Here is a 27641-nt window from a genome sequence, read left to right as displayed (position 1 = left end):
GCTAATGTGTCTCTCAAGTCTGCTTTATAACAAATCTCCCTCTCTTCCTCTCTCTTTTTTTCCTGATGCTATTTATTTGTTGAATTAAGAAGTTAGGTAATTTGGTCTGTAGAACTTCCACATTCTGGTTCCAGCTGGCTGCTTCCTGGTGATGTAATTTAACCTGTTCATTGGTCCCTCTATTTCCTTAAGCTTGGAGTTAGTTTTAGGCTTTACCGGATTCACATTTTTTTTCTTTTTCTTTTCTAGTCAGCGAGAATACCTTAGACAATGCTACATACTTCCTATTGTTTCATATTGGTGTGCGTAGGTTGTCCCAGTTCTCGTGATGATAAAATTGTTCATTTGGACATATTTGAAAATATTACAATATTCTTTTTTTTTTTTAAATATTTTATTTATTTATTTGAGACAGAGAGAATGAGAGAGACAGAGCACATGAGAGGGGGGAGGGTCAGAGGGAGAAGCAGGCTCCCTGCCGGGGAGAAGCAGGCTCCCTGCCGGGCAGGGAGCCCGATGCGGGACTCGATCCGGGGACTCCAGGATCATGACCTGAGCCGAAGGCAGTCGCTTAACCAACTGAGCCACCCAGGCGCCCTCAATATTCTTAATTAATAATAATGTTACCATTTACTGCTTGCCTACTAGATACCAGGCATTTTGCTGGTTGCTTTCTATAGGATTTCTATTCTATCTCCGTATATTAACTATACTCACGGATTTGCAAAAATATGCTAGAATTGGTTGGTTGGAAGACCCTGTGTATTATTGCTTCGAGCTTCAGTTTACTTCTTGCTCTTGATTTACAGGCTTATTCTGAGGATTATTTGAAATAATGGATGTGAAGCTCTTTGAAAAGTAGAACATGCCATGCTATACTGTTACAAGTAACAGTTAAAAAAAAAAGGAAAAGAAAAAGAAAGCCCCCAATAAATAGTGGCTCTGATGATCTCGTTTATTCATCACACACTCCTTGAAGCACTTTGTCACGCCCTGGAGAAGCCCAAGGTGAGGGAGACCCAGCGTGGGACCCGGGACGCGGTGCGGCGAGGGAAGACGGAGCGAGCAGCCACAGCGCCACCTGTCGGCGCCGCGCGGAGGTCCGGCGACTCGCCTTCCGGCCGCCGGCGGCTCCCCGCCGCCGCCCCGCCCCCGGCGTCAGGGGCGCAGAGCCTAGGCGCCCCGAGGGCCCGCGGAGCCCGCCTCGAGCCGCGGCCGTGCAGACGGGAAGCGAGCTCCGGGCCGCCCTGACCACGAGCGGGGCTCCGGGGCCGCCGCGGGGCCGCCCCGATCCGCACCGGCCGGCGCGCCCCTCCTCCCCTGGCCGCCGCTCCGGGCGCCAACTGCTTTGCGGCTGCAGCGCGCCCCTCGCCTTCTCGGACGTTGCTCTGGGGGTTCCAGGGAGCCGCGGCACTAAGGACCCGAGCGGAGAATAAAGTCCAGAAGACATTAAGGATGGCACGAAGGGCCGAGTCGTTGAGGAAGATGCGGCCAAGTGTAGGGTTTTGCTTCTTTGCACCCACCGTTGGGGGCGGCCCGTGGAGCCCACTGCGGGGCGGGGCGGGGGCGGGGCCGGGGGCGTGTCTCTTCGCGGCGACTCAGTGTTTCCCGCCCGCCCGAGGCCGGCGGCGCGCGGTGCCAGGGGTGACGGGGACCCGCTGGGCCACGTGCGCGGAAACAGGAAGTTGCAGGGCTGCTCGGCGGGCCGGAGGACAGGTGAAGTGATGGGGGCCCGGCTCGCCCGGGAGGCTTTGCTTTGCGATCCGCCTCGCTGGGTGCTTGGCCGCCCGCCGCAAGCAGGATTCTCCATGTTTTCTTATGACCATGCTATACTATTTAGGCTTCTAGGTTAATTGCTATTTCTTGTTACTGCAGACTGGAACCTCCTTGCCTTTTTAGGATTGAGAGTTAGCTGAAAAAACGGTGTTCTGGGAATTAGTCATTTACTTGCTGGAGAATCACGATTACTTAAGGCCCAGGTATCAAATCGTAGGCGCCTCTCACTTTCTAGTCTGCTGATGTAGATTGACAAAAACAAATCCGTCTTACTTAAGGTGGAACATTTAATATTCGAATAGCCATTGATGACACTGTGGTAATATATTTAAGATAATGGACAAGTAAGAGAAAAAACTATGGATCAGTGCATATTACACATTTTTTAGTGCTGTTTTTGGGTGGAGGGAATTTAGATATTTAATGATGGCTTTGAAGTTAAAACTCAGTCAATGGATGAAGTGTTTTGTTCGCAGTTATGGATTGCAGCTGCTATCTTTATGTGTTGGGCAATACAGAGCAGTGTGGCATGCCTATATTGTATGTTAATATTTTGTGCTGTAATTTACGAGAGCTATTCGTGAACAATAACATGTCAGTCATTTTTCTTTAGCTGGTTTTTTGTTTGTTTGTTTGTTTACTTTAAACACTGATCGGGTTCCTTCTCTGTGTGCCGCGGGGCAGCACCTGCTGTTCCCTCTGGGACTGATGCATTATCCACTTTAAAAAGTGGTTAACCGAAGGAAAGATTCTTCAGCAACAACACACACATTTTGCTTTATTTCAAGTAAAGGCGCTCTGATTTGGGGGAACACAAGCCAACTTAGAGCTTCCTCATCTCATCTCACCAGTCTCATCTACCAGTTGTATTGTTTAAAAGGTGAGAAGGTGACTCAGTGATATTCCCTAAACCCAGGCTCCCAAGACTTCTTTTTATATATAAAGGTAGTATATATTTTTTTTAATTTTTATTTTTTTAAAGATTTTATTTATTTGACAGAGAGAGACAGCGAGAGAGGGAACACAAGCAGGGGGAGTGGGAGAGGGAGAAGCAGGCTTCCCACTGAGCAGGGAGCCCGATGCAGGGCTCGATCCCAGGACCCTGGGACCATGACCTGAACAGAAGGCAGATGCTTAACGACTGAGCCACCCAGGCGCCCCTATAAAGATAGTATATTTAGATCCAAAAGGAAGCCCTTGCTATAGGACATCCTTAGCTTGGAGGGTCCTGTGTTTGTGTTCATGTGCCTCTTCCTTTTTTTAGAAAATTGTGGCAAAACCTGCATAATATAAAATTTAACATTTTAACCATTTTAAGCTTATAGTTCAGTGACATTAAGTACTTTCACATTATTCTTCAACTGTCACCACTATCCATTTACAGAACTTTTTCCCCAGTTGAAACTCCATATCCATTACATAATCCCTGCCCATCCCCGCAACCCTGGCCCTGGCAACCACCATTTTACTTTCTGTCTCTATGAATTTGACTACTGTAGGTCCCCCATATAAGTAGAATCATACAGTACTTTGTCTTTCTGTGTCTGACTTATTTCACTTAGCATAATGTCCTCAAGGTTCATCTATGCTGTATCATGTATCAGGATATGATTAAATTAAAAAATATTTAATTGTGGTAAAATACACAAAAAATTTACCATCTTGCTAATTATTAATGGACTGTTTTCTAGAGCAGTTTTAGGTTCACAGCAAAACTGAGCAGAAAGTGGAGAGTTTCCATATGATCTCTGCCCCCACATAGCACGCTGTCCCCCATTATCAGCATCCTGCACCAGAGTCACACATTGGCTACAATTGATGAACCTACACTAACACATCAGAATCACCCAGAGGCCATAGTTTACATTAGGTCGGCTCTTGGTGGTGTATATTCTATGGGTTTTAACAATGTATGACATATATCCACCATTATAGTATCATACAGAGTATTTTCACTGCCCTAAATATTTCCTGTGCTCTACCTGTTCATCTCTCTCTTCCTCCCCCTTACCCACCCCCAACCACTGATCTTTTACTGTATCCATAGTTTTGTCTTTTCCAGAATGTCATATAGAAGGAATCCTACAGTATGTAGCCTTTTCAGATTGGCTTCTTTCACTTAATGATACCCATTTAAAGTTCCTCATGTCTTTTCAGGGCTTGATAGCTCCTTTCTTTTTAGCACTGAATAATGTTCCATTGTCCGCATGTACCACGGTTTATTTATCCATTCACCTATTGAAGGACATCTTGGTTGCTTCCAGGTTTTGGCAATTATGAAGAAAGCGGCTATGTTTGTGTCAGGTTTTTGTGTGGACATAAGTTTTAAACTCATTTGGGTAGAATACCAAGCAGCACAATTGCTGGATCATAGGGTAAGAGTATGTTTAGTTCTGTAAGAAACAGCCAGACTATCTTCCAAGGTGGCTACACCATTTTGCATTCTCATCAGTAATGAATGAGAATTTCTGTTGTTCCACATCCTCACCAGCATTTGGTGTTGCCAGTGTTCTGTATTTTGGTGATTCTGATAGGTGTCTGTCTTGTCTATCTCTGCTGTGTCTAATAGATGTATATTTTGTTCTTGTTTTAATTTGCATTTCTTTGATGACCTATATTCATGTACTTATTTGCCAATATACTTTTTTGGTGAGGTGTCTTTTAGGGTTCTTTGGCCCATTTTAAATTTATTTTTAATTATTAATTTTTCCCCAGCTATATTGAGCTACAATTGACAAGTAAAATTGTACATAATAAAAATGTACAATGTGATGATTTGATACATGTGTACATTGTGGAATGGTTATCACAGTCCACACAACAGTTAATTAACACATCTGTCAACTCACATAGTTACTTTTGTTTGTGTGTGTGTGTGTGTGGTGAAATGCTTAAGATCTATTGTCTTTTGTCCACTTCTTAATTGGGTTGTTTGTTTTATTGAGTTTTAGGAGTTCTTTGTAGATGGGGTGATAACAGTCTTTTATTAGAGGTGTCTTTTGCAAATATTTTCTTCCAGTCTGAGGCTTGTCTTCTCATTCTTTTGGATCTCTCTATACACCATTTTTAGATGTATAGCTCAGTCTGATTAAGTGTACTCACATCGTGGTCCAAGCAATCTTTAGTGCTTTTCCATCTGGCAAAATTGGAACTATACCCATGAAACAACATCTCCCCATTTTCCCTTTTCCCAGCCCCTGGCGACCACCTTGCCATCTACTTTCTGTCTTTATGAATTTGACTACTTTAGGGACCTCATATAAATGGACTCATAGAGTCTTTGTCTTTTTGTGACTGGCTCATTTACCTTAGTATATAATGTCATCAAGATTTATCCATGTTGCTGTTGGGCATTTTATGAGTGCTGATTCCTGGGCCCAAATATTGAAGGTTCTGATTCAGCAAATTTGAAGTGGACTTCAGAAATGCCTGTGTTTGGGGTGCCTGGGTGGCTCAGTCAGTTAAGCATCAGCCTTCAGCTCATGTCCCAGGATCCAGTCCTGCATCGGGCTCCTTGCTCAGCAGGGAGTCTACTTCTCCCTCTGCTTGCTGCTCCCCCTGCTCATGATCTCTCTCTCTCTCTCTCAAATAAATAAATAAAATCTTAAAAAAAAAAAAAAGATTTATCCATGTTGTAGCCTATGTCAGAATTTCTTTCCTTTTTAAGGGCTGAGTAATATTCCATTATATTTAGATATACATATAGCACATTTTGCTTATCTGTTCATCTATCCACAGACATTGGGGTCGATCACACCTTTTGACTCTTGTGAATAATGCTGCTGTGAACATGGGTGTACACATATCTGAGTCCCTGTTTTCAGTTCTTTTTTTGAAAATTTTTTTATTCTTTTAAAGATTTTATTTATTTATTTGTCAGAGAGAGAGAGAGAGAGATCACAAGCAGGGGGAGCGGCAGGCAGAGGGAGAGGGAGAAGCAGGCTTCCCGCTGAGCAAGGAGCCTGACGTAGGACTCGATTCCAGGACCCCGGGATCATGACCTGAGCTGAAGGCAGACGCTTAACCGACTGAGCCACCCAGGCGTCTCACCTGCTTTCAGTTCTTTTGAGTATATACCTAGAAGTGAAATTGGTGGATCATATAGTAGTTCTATTTTTAATTTTTTGAGGAACCACCACACCACTTTTTGTAGGCACTGCACCATTTTATATTCCTAGTAACCGTACACAAGCGTTACAGTTTATCCTCATCCTCGTCAATGCTTGCTATTTTATTTTTTGTTTTGTTTTTTATAATAACCATCTTGTCTCTCCCCCTCCCCCTTTTCTGTTTCTCTGAGTGACTTGCCTGAGCTCTTGTACTAGGAAAGAACACAACGGGGATATAGACTTCCCCAGCTGCCCGGCTCATGCCAGCCCCGGGGTTTAGGAGAGAACCCAGGCGCTACCAGGCATTTTCATGTACTTCCCTTTTAGAAAGAAAGCTGTTTTCTCCAAAAGGGCTCGGGGAAGATTGTCATTACTTCCCTGTCATCAGAGGGCCATGCAAGGTTTTCCTTTGTAAGAGTTCCACACAGGGGCTGTGAGAAAATGTGTTCTGTGCACCTGTTTGCCCGTCTTTAAATTCCTGCCTGACCAAGGGGAGCAGGACATCTTCTCGAATCTGTTCCTCCTGTTTCTATGGCTGGAGACTGTGACGCATTTAAAGACCAAAGGAGTGATAATATATGTTTGTAATTCTGAAATGTTTGGGACAATAAGGTTAAATGTAGGCCATTTACTCCACAGATGTTATTGAGCACTTACTGTTTGCAGGCACCATCCTGGGCACTGGCAGAGGGGGGATGTGAGGATGGGCAAGGCAAGGTCCCTGACTTAGGGAGCTTACAGACTAGTGCAGTAAGAAATACATTTTATATCATGACCAGGACGCACAGATCCATGTACAGAAAAGTAGAGACAAGAGTTTTGTGAAATCAACTTTATGATGCCTTACCTTTACTACGTACACTACAGGCTAATGTTTTCGATTCTGTTTTATTCTATCTTGTTTTTTAAAACTCTGGTCACCAACCACCAAACCGATTTCATAAACCAGGGATGGGTTTCTTTTAGCTTTTGGAAAAATTACGGGGTGGTAAATGTGACTGACGTCATCATGTGTGATGTCAGGAATAAGGTGTGTGTAGGGGGTAGAAATCAAAATCGCACAGATTCTACACTTTAGTTCTCACCAGGGCCTCCTGGGACCTTTAATATCAAACCTTGCTCTCTTATAGACGGGTCAGGAAGGGTCCTGAGAGACGTTGTGTGTCTGCCTTTTGATCTTAACCAGACTGAACAGTGTTGGGAGGCCTGTGTAGTTTTCCTGCTGGGATATCATTTGATGAGCTTAATAAAATTGACAGATTCACTTTGGGGGGGGGTGAGTTGAAAACAATCACATTTTAGTAATTTTGCTTTTTGAACCCAAGTCTGCTAATGCAAAGAGAAGTGTCTAACATGGACAGAGTTCTTCATCACTTAACCACAAGAAGGCAACACACAGAGAGAATAGTCTCTTTATTGAAAGCACTCATGGCCTAGTTGTACATCTAGTGATAAAAATGGATAATCACATTTTTCCCCCCTGTATTTCTGGAGGAGGCAGGAAGAGTTGGCCGCATTTGGGCCTGGGTAGAGCGCTCCACAGTGCTCTGATGAGGGACCGGGCCCCCCTTTCATTTCATCTTGGAAAGAACAGTTTCTCTTCATTAGCCTGTAAGAGCCGAGACGTGGAAGACAGAGCAGCATTTGGTTATTCGGGCTGCATGGCTGTGGGGATTTTAAGTCACTGACCTACTCATTATGGTTGAGATACAAGTTCAGTTTTACATTTAGTGAGGAAAGGGTCTAGGGACTTTGGATGTCAAGTATTAGAAAGTCCAACTTGGTACATGAGTGGAGAACGATGGCCACAGCTTCTAGGTTCTCTGCAGTTGCTGGGCTTCATTCTCCTTACTCTGATTAAGGCTATTTGACTTGAGTTCCATTGCTTCTGAATTCACCAGAGTGGAAGGCTTGCTCTCTAATCTAATCCTGACATACCTGCCTCACGGAAGGTTTCGCTGTTTAAAAAACGCACATTTGTGAACATCATTTCTGTCAATCCCATGACATTAATGGTGGCAGCACTGTGACCCCCATTGTGAGGCTCAGAAAGGCTAAGTGGCTTGCCCAGGGTCACATAGCAGAGCTGTATGTTGGGCTTTTTCCAGTTCAGCGTAGCTGTTTTCTGCCAGTTGGTATTCATAACCTAGGATGAGATACTGGAAGAGGAAAGAGTGGAAGGTTCCCCGTAGAGCTCTGAGGTTTTCCTCTTCCCTCCCGAGAAAGGTACGCTCCGTTGTGCCAGGTCTGCCCCTGTGCTGGAAATGTCCGTTGCTCCCTGTTCCTCGTGGTCAGCATGTTCTTTTCACAGGTCAGCTGCGGCCATAAATGAGGACGCCGTGCTGTCCCTGAGGTTGGCTTGAGCACAAGGAGAAGGGCACTTCATGGGCATCTGGAAGCAGCCATAAGGGAGGAGCTCATTACTCGTGTGCCTGGCGCTGGCCTTGCTGTGGCATTTCTAGGGGGACAGTGGGCCCCCTGCCCCACCCCCATCGGCCCTAAAAATTACTCTGGCTTCATTTCAGGAGGGAAAAGGGGTGTGTGGGTGTGTGTTTTGGCCATCGCCTTGAAGACAACATTGGGGAGTACTGATTTGCGGAGTAGTACAATGAGTTTGGATAGAGAAAGCAAAGTAGATTTCCAAGATTTGAGCAAAAGGAATTTTGTTTAAGGATTTGGTGTCAGAAGTTGTCAAACAATGGTTTTCACCCCATGAGGAGTTCTGTTTCTTATACCACAGAGCTGAGTCACATGGTGTTAGGGTTTTCACAAGAAAATATGTAACAGTACCAGCTAGCTTGCTCTCCCTCTTTCCCTGTCCTTCATCTGTTCCTCTCTCCCTCCATCCTTCCCTGCCCTGCCCTCTTCCTTCCTCCCCTCTTCCGCTCCCCGTCCCCTCCCTCCTTCCTCCCACCTCCCTTCTTCCTTCCCTTCCTTTATTCTAAGTCCTCTGGCTGAAGCGCTCTTTGTAGGATATTTTTTATGTCTTTACGGAAAAAAGAACACAGATGCTTGAGGGAAGGGCAGGGATTCCCCCAACCTTTTGTTTGCCCTGTGGCCCTCCTTATCTGAGCTGTCAGCCTGGGGCCAGAGGCCGGCCCGGCGTCAGCAGGATCAGAGGTACATGGGAGCTGGGTCGGTCATGAGAGCTCCCCTGGCTTGTCTCTGTGTGTCCTGTCCTGCTTCCGTGGCTCCAGGGAAGCTGAGGGGCTGCAGCCCCTGACCCCCGCTGTGTGCTACACTTGGACGGCAGCCTGGGCCTGCCTTGCTCCAGGCCGCTCCTGTCCCCTGGTCGTGTTCCGAAACCAGCTTCTTAGATGAAAGGAAGTGGGTGTAGAGGAGCAATTACGAAGTCGTCATTCTGGTTTTCAGCTCCTGGAGCCTCTAAAGAGCAAAAGTCTGCTTGTTAGGAGAATTGTAGGGCCGGCCCCAGGAGGCCGGGCTCCCTCCTCTCGGCGCACCCTCTAAAGTCTGAGGAAACGTGAAGGTTTTTGGGAAGTTTCAGCTGCCGTGGTTAGGATTTCAGAAGACTCTTGGGCCTTTTGAAAGAAAGTGAGATAGTAACACCAAATGGTTGCTTCTGATACATTTGATTGAATCAAACCAAAGGAAATGAGATGGTATTGAGAAATACATTCATGATTCCTCTGAGGCTCTCTCTTTCTCTCTTTTACGAGCATCACCCAAATAGAGGATCCATGTTCTTCGTCTCCCTGGTGAATGGTTACTAGGGGCATTTGTACCTCATTCTGGAGTTTGATTGCTGAGAGATGGATGACAGCAAGAGACGCATTACTCTGTCCTCCTGGGCATCAGATGAAGCGCTGGCCTCACAGGGTGGAATCATGCACAGGGGGACCACGTTCCCTGAGGGTCCTGGGGCTGTCCTGGCTTACACCACTGTCCCGTCTTTATTATCCTTAATGCCACTTTTCCCTCTCAAAAGATGTCCCCGGTTGGAAGATAAAGCATCCGGTGATTCTAGATATGTGGCACGCGTGGTTCATCCTTTGAGAAACCAAGGTGGCGAGGAGGTTCTGAGGAGAGGACAGGGTGTGGCACGTGGTCACCGGCGGTCCGACCGCTTGATAAAGATAGATGGGTGTTCGGAGTAGAATTGCAGGACGAGTGTTTGATCCCGGATTACATGCACCTCTGCCTTTGACCTCCCTGTCTGAAAGGACATATTTACAATCTGGGATTCCTGTCCTGTTCCCTCTTCAATCAAGGATTTACCGTAAATAACGCCATTCGAGAGCAGGCAGAGGAAGGGTGAACACTTGGGCCCAGAGCCATTCCTGCCCCTCCGATCCTGTCATTTCTTCTTTTCCGGAAAGCCACCGATGTCAGTGCTCCATTTGGAGGAGCGGGAAGGGCATCCATCATTTATCGCTTTCAATTCTGAGGTTCTGTTTTAAACTTTTGATAATGGCTCAAAATACGTGTTTGCCCCCATTTATTTTTCTTTAGGTAAGATTTAAAAAATTTTCCATAGCTTAATGGTTGGTTGTTATGTAGAACGCCACTGTGCTGTAAGCTAGGGACTCTTACAGGGACTCAGGCTTATGTGCAGTTGTGGACAGTTCTGGAAACTGAATTTTGCAGAGATTATTTTAGACCCTCCAGGAGAGAGAGTGTTCTTGACCCCTTGCCTATCAGCCATATGAGGTTTCCTGGATTCATCTTAGAAAAGCATCCCCCCCAGGAAGGGATTTTCTATATTTATTGGCTCAGTGAGGATCTGTGGTCAGTGGCCCTCTAAGCCTCCCCTGAGAGACTTCTGGAGCTTCTCCCTTATCAGTTCTCTGCAGCTATCAGGTCACTGCCCTTTAAGATCCTGGTCGGGAGCCTAAGGTGAGGAACTTCAGTAGCATGTCACTTCTTTTTTTTTTTTTTTTAAGCTTTTATTTATTTATTTTGAGAGAGAGAGAGTGCACACAAGCTGGGGGGGGGAGGGGCAGAAGGAGAGGGAGAAGCAGACTCCCTGCTGAGGGGCTTGATCCTGGGACCCTGGGATCATGATCTGAGCCGAAGGCAGATGCTTAACTGACTGAGCCACCAGGCACCCTGCATGTCACTTCTTTTTTTAAGTATTTTGTTTTCTTTTAAGATTTTTATTTATTTATTTGACAGAGAGAGACACAGTGAGAGAGGGAACACAAGCAGGGGGAGTGGGAGAGGGAGAAGCAGGCTTCCCGCGGAGCAGGGAGCCCGATGTGGGACTCGATCCCAGGTCCTGGGATCATGACCTGAGCCGAAGGCAGATGCTCAACGACTGAGCCACCCAGGTGCTCCACATGTCACTTCTTAAAGCCTGTTTCAGATCATCCTTGTACCGACCTTTCTCTTCAGATGTGTCAGAAGTGGATGCTTTTTTTTTTTTTAAATAGGATACATACTTCATTTATGATTCAGAAGAATCCATAAACATTTTAAAGTTTCCCATAGAGAAACCACTGTACATAGATGTCTTCTAACAGAAGGCCATCCAGAATTTTAAGGCTCATTTGCAGGTGAAAACCCGTATTCTTGCAAACATATAATCCAGATGCCGTGTTGACAGATGGGTGGCTCTGTGAGACCCTGGTCTCTGAGCCCAGAGTGGAATGTATTGCTCGCATCCCTGAATCACATTGTCCATGAATATTCACTTCTTTTGTGGAAAAGCAATATGGAAAAGTGCTGAATTCACACCAGAGGCAACACAATACAGGGGGCTTCTGGCCTGTTGATTTGTAAGGTCGAGGGGTGGGAGTCAAGTTTTGGGAGTCAAGTTATACTTACTTAATATTTGTTGACTGTTCCATTATATCTCCTACCTTTTTTTTTTTTTTTTTAAAGATCTTATTTATTTATTTGAGATTGAGAGAGAGCACGAGTTGCGGGGCAGAGGGTGAGGGAGAAGCAGGTTCCCCTCTGAGCAGGGAGCCCAATGTAAGGCTCAATCCCAGGACCCCGGGATCGTGACCTGAGCCGAAGGCTTAACTGACTGAGCCACCAGGGTGCCCCTTATCTCCTACCTTAACATCCTCTGGATGGATTCTTATTTAATGATTTCCAAAGTGGCAGTGAAACTTTATCGTGTTAGAGGGAGGATCATTCTTATAGCATGATCCAACATATTGTCCTGCACAAGTACTGGACACTTCATTTATTTGGGAATATAGGTGCGATTCTGTAACTCATTAGTTCTTTCTTTTTTTTTTTTTTTTTAAAGATTTTATTTATTTATTTGACAGAGAGACACAGCGAGAGAGGGAACACAAGCAGGGGGAGTGGGAGAGGGAGAAGCAGGCTTCCCGCAGAGCAGGGAGCCGGAGGGAACCCGAGGGAGCCGGAGGTGGGGCTCGATCCCAGGACCCCGGGATCATGACCTGAGCCGAAGGCAGACGCTTAATGACTGAGCCACCCAGGCGCCCCTGTAACTCATTAGTTCTTAATAGAAGGAGTGTTTATGGCATTATTAAGAAACGTAATCTGATCCTTTCTCTTCCCCCTGTAGGTACATGGCTAAGCGCTGGACACCTTACCAGGATTCCACAGTTCTCTCATGGTGAATTCTTGATGGATTTCACTCCTGGATGCTGGTGACTCTTGGGCAGGAGACATGGCTCTGATCGGGCTGGGGTTTGGAAGGCAGCATCTTTGTCTGCTAAAGAGAAGGAGTTCCTTGCTGTTGAAACTCACAGCAGTTGTCTTTGCCGTGCTTCTGTTTTGTGAATTTTTAATCTATTACTTAGTGATCTTTCGGTGTGATTGGCCTGAGGTGAAAACTCCAGCCCACGACAGTGGACAAAAGACTCTGAAAGCCATGTTTTTGGCTGATACCCACTTGCTTGGGGAAGTGCGAGGCCATTGGCTAGACAAATTACGAAGGTAGGAGCTACAATCAGGAATCTTTCTGAAATTCTACAGGCAAAAAGGGTGGATCCCTCCCCTATAGGTCAGGGTAGTCATTAGTTATTTTCCTCTCAAAGAGAGACATATGGGGCATTTGACTTTTCCTTGAACATACTGTTTGCAGAGCATCTGTTATTTATAAGGACCCAGGATTTGGGAGGCAGGTCTGGGTTTGAGTCTTGTGACTTTGGACCATTTCCTAGGGCCCCTCCAAGCCTGACTCTGCGTCCTTGTTTGTAACTGGTTAATACCAGAGACGTCACAGGCCGTGTGAGGAAAATGCCCACGACAAGGTCTGGCACATGGGTGTGGTCGGCCTGGCTTGGTTGTCCCCCCTGGCAGTTGCTGGTGTGTCGTTTTGAGCCCACTTGGTGTCTGCCTGCTCTGGGCAGCCAGAGCAGAGCAGATGTGTGGCTGTCACCCTGGGGAGAGGATCAGGTCCTGTCTCTCCAACTTAGACCGGCCCAGCAGAGTCCACCTGCTTTCCCATCAGTAGGCTTTTTAGGGGCGCCTGGGTGGCTCAGTTGGTTAAGCGTCTGCCTTTGGCTCAGGTCATGATCCCGGGGTCCTGGGTTCGAGCTCTGCATTGGGCTCCCTCCTTGGTGGGGAGCCTGCTTCTCCCTCTTCCTGCTGCTCCCCCTGCTTGTGTTCTCGCTCTCTGACAAATAAATAAATAAAATCTTTTTTTTTTTTTTTAAAAAAGGCTTTTTAAAAAATTTAATTGTGGTAAAGTACACGTAACATAAAAGTTACCATCGTAAACAGTTTTAAGTGTATATTTCAGTGGCATCAAGTACATTCACATGGTGGTGCAGCCGTCACCACCAGCCATCTCTAGAATGTTTTCTTCTTCCCAAACTGAAACTTGGTCCTCATTAAATACCGACTTCCCATTCCCCCTTCTCCCAGCCCCTGCCCCCACCATGCTACTTTCTGTCTCTCTGGATTTGACTCCTCTAGGTCCCCCATATAAGTGGAGTCATACAGTATTTGTCCTTTTGTGTCTGGCTTATTTCACTGAGCAGAATGTCCTCCAGGTCCGTCCGTGTTGGGGCGTGTGTCAGAATTTCCTCCCTTTTTAAGGCGGAGTGCTATTGCAGTGTATATTTAGACCACGTTTTGTTTCTCCGTCCATCTGTTGATGGATACGTCCACCTTTTGGCTGTCGTGAATTACGCCCACCAGAAGGTGACTGGTGGACTTTCAGCCACCAGGGCAGCAGAGTTCTCTTCTTGCCCCTGGTGACCCCCCCCCACCCTGACCCCTTTTCCTCATGACTGCATTTGTGCCTCCCCAAACAGGTCTTTATCCTTGTGAGCAGGAATATCCCTGGAGGACTCTGGATATGGGTGAACCTTATGTTGAGTGGGAGGGGGAGAGGTGTAATGTCCCCAGGGGTGAGGGAAGAAGGCAAGACAAAAGAAGGGAGGATGGAGGGGCTGCCGTCCTTCTGTACTCGAGTTTTAAACCAAAGGAGGCATGAGATAGAGAAGGGCCTGGGTGAGACTTCCTTTGACTTCATTTGGGCCTTACCAGTTGAGCTTTCTTCCCTGCCCTCTTGCTGCTGCAGTTTCTAGATGCTTTCTTCTCCAGGGTGAGTAACATTCAATCAAGAAAAACAGAACTGGATTTTGGGAGGTATCTTGAGTGGAGGTGTGCGCCATGCGGCAGTTTATATGGGGCCTGGATCAGGGTCCTCGCTGACCTCAAATTATCTTTCCCTATTTCTGTGCCCTGGGATGTCACAGTCCCCTTTGGTAGGGGAGAAACTCTGTGAGGCTTGGAAGTTTTGCTTAAGGAGGTTGCCTTAAAAAGGAGGGAAGAATTGGGATCCTTAGGAAGATGACACAGGTCAGAGTTGGCCAGGGAGAGGGGAGGGTGGTTTGAGAAAGCACTGACATTTGGACGCCTACTCTGTGTCGGCGCTGTGCTGGGCCCATGACAAATGCTATCTCATTTAATCCCATAACTGCCCTGTGAGAGTAGGTTTTATTATTCCCATTTACCAGTGAAGAATAGGAATCAGAGAGTAGGTGACGTTCTCAAGGCCGGACAAGGGCTTATGGGTGGAGCTGGGGTGTTAAGTCGTTGCCTGTCAGGTTCTGGATCCCAGGTGGGATTCTTTTTTTTAAAGATTATTTACTTATTTGAGAGAGAGAGTGAGTGAGAGTGAGCACGAGCTGGGGGTAGGTGGGGCAGAGGGAGAAGGAGACTCCCTGCTGAGCAGGGAGCCTGATGCGGGATTCGATCCGAGGACCCCGGGATCATGACCTGAGCCGAAGGCAGACGCTTAACAGACTGAGTCCCCCAAGCGCCCCCCGGGCTCTTTTCATTCACTTGCCTTACCTACAGGATGAGTCCTTGGATGTCTGAAATCTACAGGATTTACAGTTTTGATATTGGCTAGTCTGATTCTCCCATTATCTTCCCCCAATTCTGAAGGCAGGCAGGAAGTTGAGGTCCTTCAAGGAGAAGTGAAACTTAAGGCAGATGCTATCATCTTGGTGTGGTGCAAAATCAGTCTACACAGGGCATCTTTGGAAGTTGCGTTGAGCTCTCCCTGACCTTTGGGGGTTGTCGTGACTGAGGGATGGCTTCTGGGGTGCAGTGTGGGGTCTGATCTGTGGGTGCCACATAGGGGAAGTCAGCCTTTAAGGTGTGTGGGCGGGGCAGCCCGACTCTCCCTCAGCCTCCTTGTTCCCCACATTTAATCAGATACGGACTCTGACCCTTGCAGGCCTGGATGGGAATGCAGGGGTGGGGCCGTGGAAGGAGAATGGGACTATTCGGTTCACTTTTTAAATGGCCCATAAGACAGATCTAGGCTCTACTTAAGAAAGAGACTGATGCTGTGCTTTTTCCTGTTGACCTCAAGGGAGTGGCAAATGGAGAGAGCCTTCCAGACGGCTCTGTGGTTGTTGCAGCCAGAAGTCGTCTTCATTCTAGGGGACATCTTTGATGAAGGGAAGTGGAGCTCCTTCCAGGTAGGACCCTGTGGTCCGGGCACCCTAATCCTGCTTTGAGGGTCCAGGACAGGCAGCCCAGAAAAATCCATGAAGCAGTATCTGTGAGGCTTGGAAGTTTTGCTTAGCACCAACACTAAACATGTATAGTCCCTCTTGGAGCTTATTAGGATCTGTATCTCATGCCAGTCTTGGGTCAGGCAAGCTAATCTTAGACAGTTGACCCTTGCGCAGTGCCAGAGTATGGACGCTGACCTTGTGCAGTCAAAAATCTGTGTATAACTTTTGATTCTCCCAAAACTTAACTAGTAATTGCCCACTATGGACTGGAAACCTTGCTGGTAACACAGTCAGTTAACACATAGTTCGTATGTTACGTGTATTCTATTCTGTATTCTTAGAATAGAGTCAGCTAGAGAAAAGAAAATGTTGCTAAGAAAATCATAAGGAAGAGAAAATACCTTCGCGGTACTGTACTGTCTTTATAAAAAAAAGTCCGTGTATAAGCTGACGTACTCCCAGTTCAAACTCATGTTGTTCGACTGTCCACTGTATTTGTTTACATAGGAAATAGGTAGATTAGTCAGAGCTCACTTTGTTGGAATGCACATTCCCGTGAGCCTCTCGGGAAAGGGAAAAAGAGGCAAGGTGCATGCAATTTCACTTGTCACCAAATTACGGAATACATATTGAAATGTAATTTGACTTTACACTTGATTATTTAACCATGAAATTATGAGAATTGTGCTATAAAAGTTATTTGCTACCCTCCTTTTAAATTTTTTAAATTTATCAGAGAGAGAGTGAGTTGGGGGAGGAGCAGAGTGAGAGGGAGAAAGAAACTCAAGCAGACTCTGTGCTGAGAGCAGAGCCCAACGTGGGGCTTGATCTCACAACCCTGAGATCATGACCTCAGCTGAAATCAAGATTTGGATGCTTAACCACGACTGTGCCACCCGGGCACCCCTCCTCTTAGCAGAAGGAGCCATGGGGGCCTGGTGTGAGCTTCCTGCGCCTTCAGGGGCCTCCATCTGGGTGTTGAGGTGACCTAAGCCTTTCCATAACCAAAGAGAAAGGCTGTTTTCACCTTAGCTATCAAAATATTTTACTTACTATATTCCTGGAATTAATGGAAAAAAGAAAAAAACTGTTTTGCTGCTTAGTTAAAAATGTTTGGTCATGCATGGTTTTAGGAGGGATTTTGGGGGGTGGGATATTTTTGAAAAATTTTTTATTTAAATTCAATTTAATTAACATAGTGTATTATTAGTTTCAGAGGTAGAGTTCAGTGATTCATCAGTTGTATATAACACCCAGTGCTTGTTACATCAAGTGCCCACCTTAATGCCCATCATCCAATTACCCCATCTCCCACCCATCTCCCCTCCAGCAGCACTCAGTTTGTTTCCTAGAGTTAAGAGTTTCTTATGGTTTGTTTCCTTCTCTGTTTTCATCTTATTTTTCCTTCCCTTCGATTATGATCCTCTGTTTTATTTCTTAAATTCCACATATGAGTGAAATCATGTGGTATTTGTGTTTTTCACTTAGCATAATACCCTCTAGTTCATCCACATCATTGCAAATGGCAAGATTTCATTCTTTTTGATGGCTAAGTAGTATTCCATTGTGTGTGTGTGTGTGTGTGTACACATGTATATATGTACCACATCTTTATCCATTCACCTGTTGTTGGACATCTGGGCTCTTTCCATAGTTTGGCTGTTGTGGACATTGCTGCTATAAACATTGGGGTACATGTGCCCCTTCGAATCATTATGTTTGTATCCTTTGGATAAATACCTAGTAGTGCAATTGCTGGGTCGTGGGGTACCTCTATTTTTAACTGAACCTTCATACTGTTTTCCAGAGTGGCTATACTGGGGTGGGATATTTTTAAAAAAGCCATTGGCATTTCCCAGGATAATCCAAAAGCTTTACAAAGAAAGTCTTGGTCCAGATCTGGTTAGAAATCCACGGTTTGGGGCACCTGGGTGGCTCAGTTAAATGTCTACCGTCAGCTCAGGTCATGATCCCGGGGTCCTGGGATTGAGCCCTGCATCGGGCTCTGTGCTCAGCGGGGAGCCTGCTTCTCCCTCTCCCTCTGCCTGCCTACTTGTGCTCTCTCTCTGTCAAATAAATAAATAAAATCTTAAAAAAAAAAGCAACCCACTGTTTATAGGGTCTCATAATTGAATATGAGATAATGGAAATACTATATGTAACAAGCAACTAGTTATAAAATGAGGTTGGATGTATATGTTGCTTTTGCAAATTAAGGGCAGCATTTTATGTTTTTCTTTTTTTTTTTTAAAGATTTTATTTATTTATTTGAGAGAGAGAGAGAAAAATCATAAGCGAGAAAGGAGGGGCAGAAGGAGAAGAAGTAGATTCCCCACTGAGCGGGGAGCCTGACATGGGGCTCGATACCAGGACCCTGAGATCCCAAAGGCAGATGCTTAACTGACTGAGCCACCCAGGCACCCCTGTTTTTGTTTTTCTAATTTTATATGTTAAAGTGAAGTCTTTGTAAATATATTGAAGGACTCTCTCTAGTATATTTCTCTAGATTGGGCCTTACTTAAAACTTTTAGGATAAAGTTGATTACTATCCAACTAAGTATTGTCTTCCTGTGTTTGTCCAATTTATATTTTTAGGCTTAATAAGAAGCAGAATGATACAAACATAATTCTCAAGCTTTAATAGTTAAAGTAAATGTCAGAATAATGTTGAAATTTTGGTTGGATTTTGTCTTTTTTTTCCCCTACATCCTATCCATTCTCATTCTCACAGTGGTAGCCACAGGGAAATGCTAAGATGAGGGATGTGCTCATCCTTGTCTTGGTTGAGACACATGAATTTACTTGACATTTCCTAAGAGCCTGTTCTTATAATGTGTCCAAATCTGGAGTGATTATCAACCTGGGGTCCATGCATGGGCTTCAGGGGATCTTTTTAGGGGATCTTAAAATAATGGGTATATAATTGCCATCTAATGTTTTAATATGGGGGAATACCATTTAAAAGCTGACATCAAATTAAATAAATTAAAATATTAAGTCTTGGAAAAAGCAGTATGACATAGAATTAGAAATTCTAGGTTCTACATTAATCTGATTTGGATGGGGGAATTAATTTCTCATCATCAGAATAGGGAGTGTGTGTTTTTTTTTTTAGCCACAGGGAAGAGAGGGTTCTCTGGGTCTCAGCAGTGACCCGTTCTCTCATAGGCCTGGGCAGATGATGTGGAGCGGTTTCAGAAAATATTCAGACACCCACGTCACGTGCAGCTGAAGGTGGTTGCTGGCAACCATGACATTGGCTTCCACTATCAGTAAGTAGTTCAGTGAAGCATTGCACCCTGAGAGCTTCGTTAACTGTAACTTTAAACCTGCCGCCATTCAGGTGAGAGCCTTGTTTGTGCTGTGGGGGGGACATTTGGTGTCCTTGAAAGATGTAAGCCCTGGAGCATAAACTCCACAACGGTGAAGGAAGATTTTTGTCTTGGCACATTGTACACCCTTAACGCATCTCTGTTGAATAAATGATTTGTACGTGCCCTTGGGTGATTCTAACTTGAAACTTACATTAATGACCAATTATTTTCTTTGGGACTCAGAAAACAAGACCATTTAGACTTCTGTAAATAATATTTATGTAGTGCTTATGATGTGTCAGCCTGTTTTAAGCACTTTATTATTTTTTTCCTCCAAATTTTTATTTAAATTCTAGTTAGTTAACATATGGTATAATATTAGTTTCTGGAGTAGAATTCAGTGATTCAGCACTTACATACAGCACCCAGTGCTCATCATAACAAGTGCCCTCCTTAATGCCCATCCCCCATCTAGCCCATCCCCCACCCACCTCCCTCCAGCAACCCTCAGTTTGTTCTCTATTTAAGAATCTCTTATGGTTTGCTTCTCTCTCTCTTTTCCCCCTTCCCCTATGTTCATTTGTTTTGTTTCCCAAATTCCACATATGAGTAAAATCATATGGTATTTGTCTTTCTTTGCCGACTTATTTTGCTCAGCCTGATACACTCTAGCTCCATCCACGTCATTGCAAATGGCAAGATTTCATATTTTTTTGATGGCTGGGTAGTATTCCATGTATATACGCCGCCTCTTCTTTATCCCTTCCTCAGTCGATGGGCTCTTTCCTTACTTGGGCTCTGGTGCTGCTATAAACATCGGGGCTAAGCCCTTTACTTCCATATATCAACTCATTTCATCTTTCCGATGGTCCTAGTATTTTACCCATTGTGCCGTGAGGAAACTGCGGCTCTGGGGACTAAGTCACTTGCCCCAGGCCTTGCAGTCACTCAGTGCTGGAGCTGAGATTTGCCCCTGGCAGCCCCGGGCAGCTGGGGCTCTCCCCTCCCAAAGCTAGCCCAGCGCTCAGATCCCGAGTTATTTCCCGTGTTTCCGCTAACTCTTAAGAGGTCCTAAAATGGCTTGCTCTGAAAAATGTCTCTTTTTACAATTGAATATAGGATGAGCACATACAAAATAAAACGATTTGAGAAAGTTTTCAACCCTGAAAGGCTGTTTTCTTGGAAAGGAATGAAGTGAGTATTATTTGTGAATTCTTATGAAGCCCCTTCTGTCCTTTGAACTTCATTTTTTTTTTTAAGATTTTTTATTTATTTATTTGACAGAGAGAGACACAGCGAGAGAGGGAACACAAGCAGGGGAGTGGGAGAGGGAGTAGCAGGCTTCCCGCGGAGCAGGGAGCCCGATGTGGGGCTCGATCCCAGGAGCCTGGGATCATGACCTGAGCCGAAGGCAGACACTTAACGACTGAGCCACCCGAGCGCCCCTGAACTTCATTTTCTAAGGGAGCTGTCGTCCTGGGTCGGAGCCAGGCTCCGTGTGACCGGGTGTACAGTTTCTGATGAAGGCACCGCAGGCCTCATCCCTCCCTGATGGTCACTGTCAGGGTTACCAGCCTGGTGTTCCTTAGCAAGCTGCAGGTGGACTGGCCAGTGTATGACTTTGCCCGGCCACTGAGGGCATTTTCTTCCTGCCTGCAATGTCTCCGGGTGGTAGAAAATTCATCAGCCCAATCTGTAAAGGAGCATATTTTTATTTGTTCAAAATGTACTTCCTTCCCCTTATAAAGGATGCTCTTGTGGGTGTGCTCACCCAGGATTTGGGGGCAGGTGTGTTTACTGTGCTTTGGCTGTGTACCACCCCCACTCCCCTCAGCCTTGATTTGTAGACCAAAGCGTCCCAACCCTTTCGTCTGACCATGAGCACCGGCTCCCCTTCTGTGTGGCCATTTTCGTGCTGTCTCCGGACCCTCTCAGGTCTGGGTGTGTGTTTGCAGTGCAGTGGACAAGACCGGACACGTTGTTCTGGCTGCACACCTAGTAGAGAAAGAAAAGGTGGGAGAGGAAGCCTCTTCCTCTTTAGATTGTGGCCCCCGTGGGTGTCCAGCGCTCGTGGCTTTGGCCGTGGCAGCTCACTGGGTCCATCACAAGAGATGATCTGTGACACTCCCAGAGACCAGGTCAGGGGTTCTCCACCAGTGCTCACTCCTCCCCTCCCCTAGGACCGAGTCTCTAGTAGCTTCCTTTCCTGAGTCCTATAAAGACTTGACATAGTTTTAGTTCTTTTTCCCTTAGCGTAGAGTTTAAGAAACTTTAAACACACAGATCATATTTCAGGTCATTCGGTTTGTCAGCTCCTAATCGCTAAGATTCTTTAAATTTCCCGCAGTGTTTACTGACAGGTACCTTCCTCCTGCCCAGTTGGTAAGTGTGTAGGAAGTAAGAGTTACTTAATGGGAGTCTGTAAAAGTCTCATGAAGGTGGAGTGGTTTGTAGAGGGCACCCAGCACTGACTTGATCAGCACCCCGGTCTGGGATCCCCTGCAGCAGTTAGTTCTGGCCAGCACAGGCCTCCCCGGCCCCCCAGTCTTGTCTGCTGCGTCTACAGACGTCCGCAAATGCTGCGCGCGGCTCGCTGAACGTCACGGTCACAGCGCTGCGCGGTTCCTGAGCACTTCCTCGCGGCGGGCAGGCTGTAGTACTGCGTTCGGTCCTCAGCGGGCCGTGGCACGGGTGTGCTGCTGTGTCCGCGTCTTCGCAGGCGAGGCCCAGGGTGACGTGGGGGGCGCAGTGGTGCTCCGACCTCAGAGCTCTGGAGTCTGGGAGTTCTCGCCCGCTCAAGGCTCAAGCTTGACCGTGTCTTAGACCGCACTCGCAGGGTAGCGCTGTCGTGCTTCCTTAGCACCTCGTGCCTGCAGCACGGCCGTCGGGGTGAGGCCTGCGGCTGCTCCGGGGCACGCTCTGCAGGCCGTGGGCGCTCAGCTTTAGGGTCTCGGGAGCAGTGTGGCCGGAGGCCGGCCCGGGAAGCCCGGGGGCGCTGACCCTGCGCCTGCTCCCTCCGCCTCAGTTTTGTGCTGGTCAACAGCGTCGCCCTGGAAGGGGACGGCTGCCACATTTGCTCTGAAGCCGAAGCCGAACTCATCGAAATTTCTCACAAACTGAATTGCTCCCGCGAGGTAGGAGAGCACCTGAAGGCACAGGTGCGTCTGTTCTGGCATCTTCTGTGGGGGCGGTCGCTGCACTTTGCGTTTGGTGCCTCCCTCAGCGCCCCCGTCCTCTCCTACCGCTCGGGGAGGCCCGGCTCGGGCGGCTTAACCGATTTCTCACGGCAGGAGCGAGGCCCCGGCCGCTGCGGGAGGGCGCCGCTGCTGCCCGCGTCGGCCCCGGTGCTCCTGCAGGTGAGTGCGCCCCGCGCGGCCCCCGCTCCGGGGCTCCGGCCCCTCGGCCAGCGCCTGCTGGTCACACGGGACCCTCTCCAAATCCCGGCAGCATTTCCCGCTTTTCCGGAGGAGCGATGCGAATTGTTCCGGGGAGGACGCCGCGCCTCTGGAAGAGCGGGCCATCCCGTTTAAGGAGAGATACGACGTGCTCTCCCGGGAGGCCTCACAGCAGGTTTGCGGGGAGCGGGGGCCGCCCACCGACAGACAGACGGGCGGGGGGCCGATCGGGGCGGGGCCGAGGGCGGGGCTGTGGCACGGCCTCAGATTTTCATGTCATCCTTTTGTTCCTCCCGCCGCCCCCCCCCCCCGTTTTTTCTTCAAGAATTTATTTAGTTATTTGAGAGAGAGAAAGCAAGAGACAGGACATGAGCAGGGGGAGCGGGAGAGGGAGAAGCAGCCTCCCCGCTGAGCGGGGAGCCCGACCATGTGGGGCTCGATCCCGGGACCCTGGGATCATGACCTGAGCCGAAGGCAGACGCTTAATGACTGACCCACCTAGGCGCCCCATGTTTCCTAATATCAAGTTAATAATATCCTCAGCTATTCTTTATTCAGAGTTTTTTTCATCAACTGAAATGTATTTGAAAATGTGAATGGAACTTAAGAGTTAATTTGGGGGGACTTAAGATGTGCTTACTTATATATGTTTATAAATGTATTTATATTATATAAACACATTTGTATAGTGTATGATATACAATAAAAATATAAATATATTTATAAAATAAATTTATAGAAATATTTGTAAAAATATAAAATCTGAGATGAGAAGGATAGATTCTCCCTACAAGCCTGAGCTTACTTTTGATCGGGTCTAAACCAACCAAAGGATTTTAAGGAAAAAATAAAGCCCCCTAACAAGTAGGGATTTTAGATTTAGCTTCATGAGATAAGTGGGTGGCCTGGCACTGGGCCCCGAGGGGGCTGTGTCCAGGCCCTGACCGCCTGTTGCTGTCCCCCCGGGCGTGGCAGCTGCTCTGGTGGCTGCGACCACGCCTCATCCTGAGCGGCCACACGCACAGTGCGTGCGAGGTGCTCCACGGCGCCGGAGTCCCCGAGATCAGCGTGCCGTCTTTCAGTTGGAGGAACAGAAACAACCCCAGCTTCATCATGGTAATATGAACGTTTATTTTCATCCGAACGCTCTCATAGAAGTATTGAAATCAACACAGTAATCAACTATTTAATTGCTGCAATCCGTAAAAACATACAAACCCTGTAAATACACACTTGCCCTGCCCCCCACGCGCACTTGGTTTGAACCACTGACCCCTGTCTGCACGCCTCTCTGGGGACACATGAGCACGGCATTGCCCTGGGGGGGGGTATCCTGAGGGTTGTGTCATCTCCATGGACCGCACCGTCCTCAGATGGGAGGCTCTGCGTTTCTAATTTTCTAAGGAAACGGGATCCTGTCTTTATTGGCTGTACGCCATCATCTTGTCTTATAAGACATCATCTTGTCTTAGGGCAGGAGAATGCTACAGCTCTTGCAAGTTGACTTGACATGTTGTTTCAGTTAGTGGCCCCCCAATGTTGATTTTACCCAGTTCCTAATGCTTTTATGTCAGGTACTTTTACTTCATGAAAAGACTGGGGAAACCTTCATGTTTTCAAATTCAAAGTAAATGAGACCATTCCTCAGTGTCATTCCACATCGCAAAAACATCTACCAAAAAAGCCCCCTGAGGTGCCCCCGGCACGTGCATTTCTGGGTAACAGGTTGCATGAAATGGCATGAGAAATGGCCTTGTTGTCCTTGTTTCTCAGTGACCACTGGTGTGACTCTCCAGCCCCTTGCATCTCTGTCGTGTGTGCCCACTGCACTGGGGACCTGCTGTGCCAGGGGCTAGTCAGTGGAGAGCTCAGCTCCACTCGGCACACTGGGAGCCTTCCCTTCGTGTCTCCAACCAGTGCTTGTGGTTGGTGGGTGGTGGCCTGTGGAGGCCGAAGGCTGTGCCCCTTCGCCTCAGGAGGAGAGCCCCTTCCTGGCCTCACCTGGCTCAACCAAGATGGCTGTCTTTCCCCTGTTGTGTCTAAGTCTGTTGCGTGGCGCTGTGGGAGGGCTCTCACTGCGGCAGTAACAGTTCTCATTGCCTTTCCAGAGCAGTATGACGCCCACAGAGTACGCCCTCGCCAAGTGCTACCTCCCCTACGAGAACACCGTTCTGGCCACATACTGTGTAGCAGCTGGGCTCCTGGTGGTCCTCATATTAGTTCACTCTGGGCTTCTACCCTCACCTCTTCTTTTTGGCTGGAACCTGCTCAGAAAATTTAAGACCATGTAAAGAGCAGGAGACTTTTGTATTTCATAATAAATAACAAAGCCCAAGAAACTGGACCTTGGGCAGGGCTCATGTGAGATGAGATCAAAGGAGGCTGTCTTTACACACATCACAGAAACTGTAAATCACTGATGCGAATTCCTTCAGAATAAATAGTTGATGGTACTGTTCTCATGCTATAAAAATGGAACGTGTACTCTACAACAAGTCTGTTTTCTCATTTTATCAAATATATGTATAATCAAAGATCGTGTCTGTACAATATGTAAAAGCTATTAAAGTCATCACTTGCATGCACTAGACTGTCCTACGTCCCCCAGGATAGAGCCGGCGGCCCGGGAACACACTCGGGATTGTGTTTGCACAAACACTGGGTTTGCTTCTGTCCCCCTACAAAGTGGTCCTCAAACTCTTATATGTTATAAAGCTGTACACTTAAAATAATAAAAGTACAGATGCCACAAGCAGGAATATATTGTTTTCGCAGACTTTTGTACTTCTGTGCTAATAATGGAATCAGATTTTTTGAGAAGTGTTTAATTTTCTCTCCAGCAGACCAGGCTGTTAAATATGAATGTAATGCCCGTCCACGATCCAAAGAACCTTGAAAAAAGGACTGGGAAGTGGCTTTTGGTATTTAAAAATAAATATGTTTTGATAATTATAAGCCAGATAAAATGTGTTCTTTCTGTGTGTCTTCTACGAGCCTGGCTCTGTCTCTGAATAGGAAGTTTAGTTGCAAGGGAACTGCTGAGTGATAATGTATGTAAGAGCATACAACTTCGCTTTTTGTGTACGTGTGGGGGTGCAGCTCTGCAGTTCTTCGTGTTGTACATTGAAAGCGCAACGGAAAGAAAATAATTTCCATTTTACGTGTCTCATTTCAAATCAGAGTTTTACACAACAGGAACGAGAGGCCCAGAATTTAGTGATGCTGACATAAATTACGTGTTTATGACACTGATTGCCTGGAAAGTTGTCATCCTCTCTTTCCTGGACAAGTCGTATTTAAATCTGGATGCATTTATAAAGGATTATAAAATGCTGCCTTCTAGAGTAAACTTTAAAATATTAAAGACTAAAAGGAAATGAAGTGACGTCAGCTAGGCTATCACTTCTGGATTCGTATTGTTGAAATATAACTTTGGACGTGTTTGCAGATTACCTTGGACCTAAGAAAACTACCCTCCAAGGCGTGGCTGTGGATAGAATATGAAGCATCACTGCTAAAAGCGATTGTCTCTTTCTAGATATTGTACCGTACTATAACTTTTGAGGCTGCGTTTGCAAATCTTCCACTTGGGAGAAACAGGCATAGATTTTGACTTTGCATTTCAAATAAGGGTTTTGTAATATTTCTTCTTCAAGAGGCAAATGGAGATGCCATCTTTTGATTCTCTCAGGCTGGACACAAACACTGACACCCTTCTGTCTCCTTCTTGCTATTTGTTTACAATAGAAACTGTGGTCAAGTGAGTGGTTCAAAAGCTCTGGCTAAGGGAATGCTTGGCCTATTTCTACTCAGAGAGCTTGTAAAAGTCTTTAAATTGCAAAATAATCAAAAGACATATTGTCTGGAGGAAAAAAATCCTTGGTTTCTGAAAGAAGCTTGTGAGGTGGGTACAAAATGGTAAGATGTGAATGATTTGTGTGTATAATTTATATATATGTGTGTATATATATATATATTTAATCAAGGATATTTTTAAAAGTACTAACCTGATAAAATATCCTAAATTCTACAGATACCATTCTCTTTTTTAGAGCAAGCAGCAGGTACTGTTGACATTTAGCTGTTCAGCACGAGAAACACGCATTTCTTGTACAGATAGAGCCAAAATCAAGGCACAAAGATCTACAAGGATTTTTTAAGTAGTTATATAAAATAATGTTACATTTGGTGGTCTGTACAGTTATAGTAAACCAGCCATAAAACAACAACAACGAGAAGATATGGAAGGAGACTCTTGTCCAAGCATAGTCCGAGTCTGGAGAGTCATTCTGAGACAGGACACACTGCAGCGGTGCGTGTGGTAGGTTTTCTGCCTAAATGTAAAAGGCTCAAAGTAGGTCTAATTTAATGCCTGAGGTTGGCAGCGACTCACATGGGACTGAAAAAAGGGTTTCGCTCCACTCTGTGACTTGAGGTCTGGCCTAGCTCGTGGGCCGACGCAGCTCCGAAGGGGCGGCCACTTGTCCGCCTGACCGCATCGTACCCCTGCCTCTACAGTCGTGCTTGATAAGTCGGGAAAAAAGTGCCATTCCTCCCCCATTTATCAAGCTCCTGCTGAATTAATAAAGCACTGAGTGGATGAATAAGAGGGGCCCTCACCCGGCCAGATTTCACTGCAGCACCACCCGCGTGAGCGTGGTCTGCAGTGACACAAAGGGGTGCGGGTGGGGGCGCTGGGGGAGGTTGCGCTCAGTGAAGACAAAAGCTACAAACCAAACCCGAGGGGAACAGAGGTAGCCAGAGGCTTGGTGGTCACACGGGAGCCAACACAGAACGGGACAGGTGGCAGCCGGACGAGACTGAGAACACCCTACTTTCGACCCTGGCTTGGGGCTGACAGTGCTGGAGTAAATGCCCCACCTGGCAGGGTGGCCAAGGGAGGAGAGGCAGGTGGAGAGAAGGTGCGAGAAGGCGCGCCCCTCGCCCCCGCTCCGCCCCTCCCCCCCCAGGGCTGCCTCACAAGAGTTCGTACTGTTTGAGGTGCATCCTCTGGATGATGTCACGGCAGTCGTTGAACACCCTGCGAATGTTCTCGGTGTCCACGGCACAGGTGAAGTGTGGGTAGCAGTAATGTTTGCCGTCCCCTGTCGCTGTGCTGATCCT

The 27641-nt window shown here is 46.7% G+C and overlaps 2 protein-coding genes across 12 annotated transcripts in view; one reads left to right on the top strand and one right to left on the bottom strand.

The window, feature by feature from the left end:
* The first annotated feature begins 1153 nt into the window (after positions 1 to 1153).
* MPPE1 (metallophosphoesterase 1) lies at positions 1154 to 25102 on the top strand. Of its 8 annotated transcripts, XM_078060639.1 has the most exons (11): positions 1154 to 1497; positions 2565 to 2656; positions 12388 to 12761; positions 15661 to 15769; positions 18977 to 19080; positions 20242 to 20316; positions 22148 to 22280; positions 22413 to 22478; positions 22570 to 22692; positions 23493 to 23633; positions 24626 to 25102. In XM_078060639.1, exons 3-11 carry the CDS (start codon positions 12493 to 12495, stop codon positions 24806 to 24808), a joined length of 1203 nt encoding a protein of 400 aa, XP_077916765.1. In that variant the 5' UTR covers positions 1154 to 1497; positions 2565 to 2656; positions 12388 to 12492; the 3' UTR covers positions 24809 to 25102. The 8 variants fall into 8 exon arrangements, with proteins under 8 accessions (XP_077916765.1, XP_077916766.1, XP_035933797.1 ...); XM_078060640.1 differs by lacking the exon at positions 2565 to 2656 and having other exon boundaries at positions 22166 to 22256; XM_036077904.2 differs by lacking the exon at positions 2565 to 2656 and having other exon boundaries at positions 22166 to 22280.
* The window catches only part of GNAL (G protein subunit alpha L), a 141582-nt gene continuing 137569 nt past the window's right edge, over positions 23629 to 27641 (bottom strand). For all 4 annotated transcript variants that reach the window (XM_078060635.1, XM_078060637.1, XM_078060636.1 and 1 more), the window contains one exon: positions 23629 to 27641. In XM_078060635.1, coding sequence (XP_077916761.1) covers positions 27495 to 27641 — 147 coding nt within the window. In that variant the 3' untranslated portion in view covers positions 23629 to 27494.

Source organism: Halichoerus grypus, chromosome 13, assembly GCF_964656455.1.
Source record: "Halichoerus grypus chromosome 13, mHalGry1.hap1.1, whole genome shotgun sequence".
In the NCBI taxonomy this organism is placed as follows: Eukaryota; Metazoa; Chordata; class Mammalia; order Carnivora; family Phocidae; genus Halichoerus; species Halichoerus grypus.
Note: the sequence above shows the minus strand (reverse complement) of the source record. Positions and strands in the feature narration are given on the sequence as shown.

What these genes read in the sequence shown, in the direction of transcription:
- MPPE1 (XM_036077898.2), top strand. Translation starts at nt 12,493, where the DNA reads ATGGCTCTGATCGGGCTGGGGTTTGGAAGGCAGCATCTTTGTCTGCTA. An exon ending in GACATTGGCTTCCACTATCA is followed by an intron (nt 19,081 to 20,241) that starts GTAAGTAGTTCA and finishes AATTGAATATAG; the next exon opens with GATGAGCACATACAAAATAA. An exon ending in GAGAGCACCTGAAGGCACAG is followed by an intron (nt 22,281 to 22,412) that starts GTGCGTCTGTTC and finishes TTCTCACGGCAG; the next exon opens with GAGCGAGGCCCCGGCCGCTG.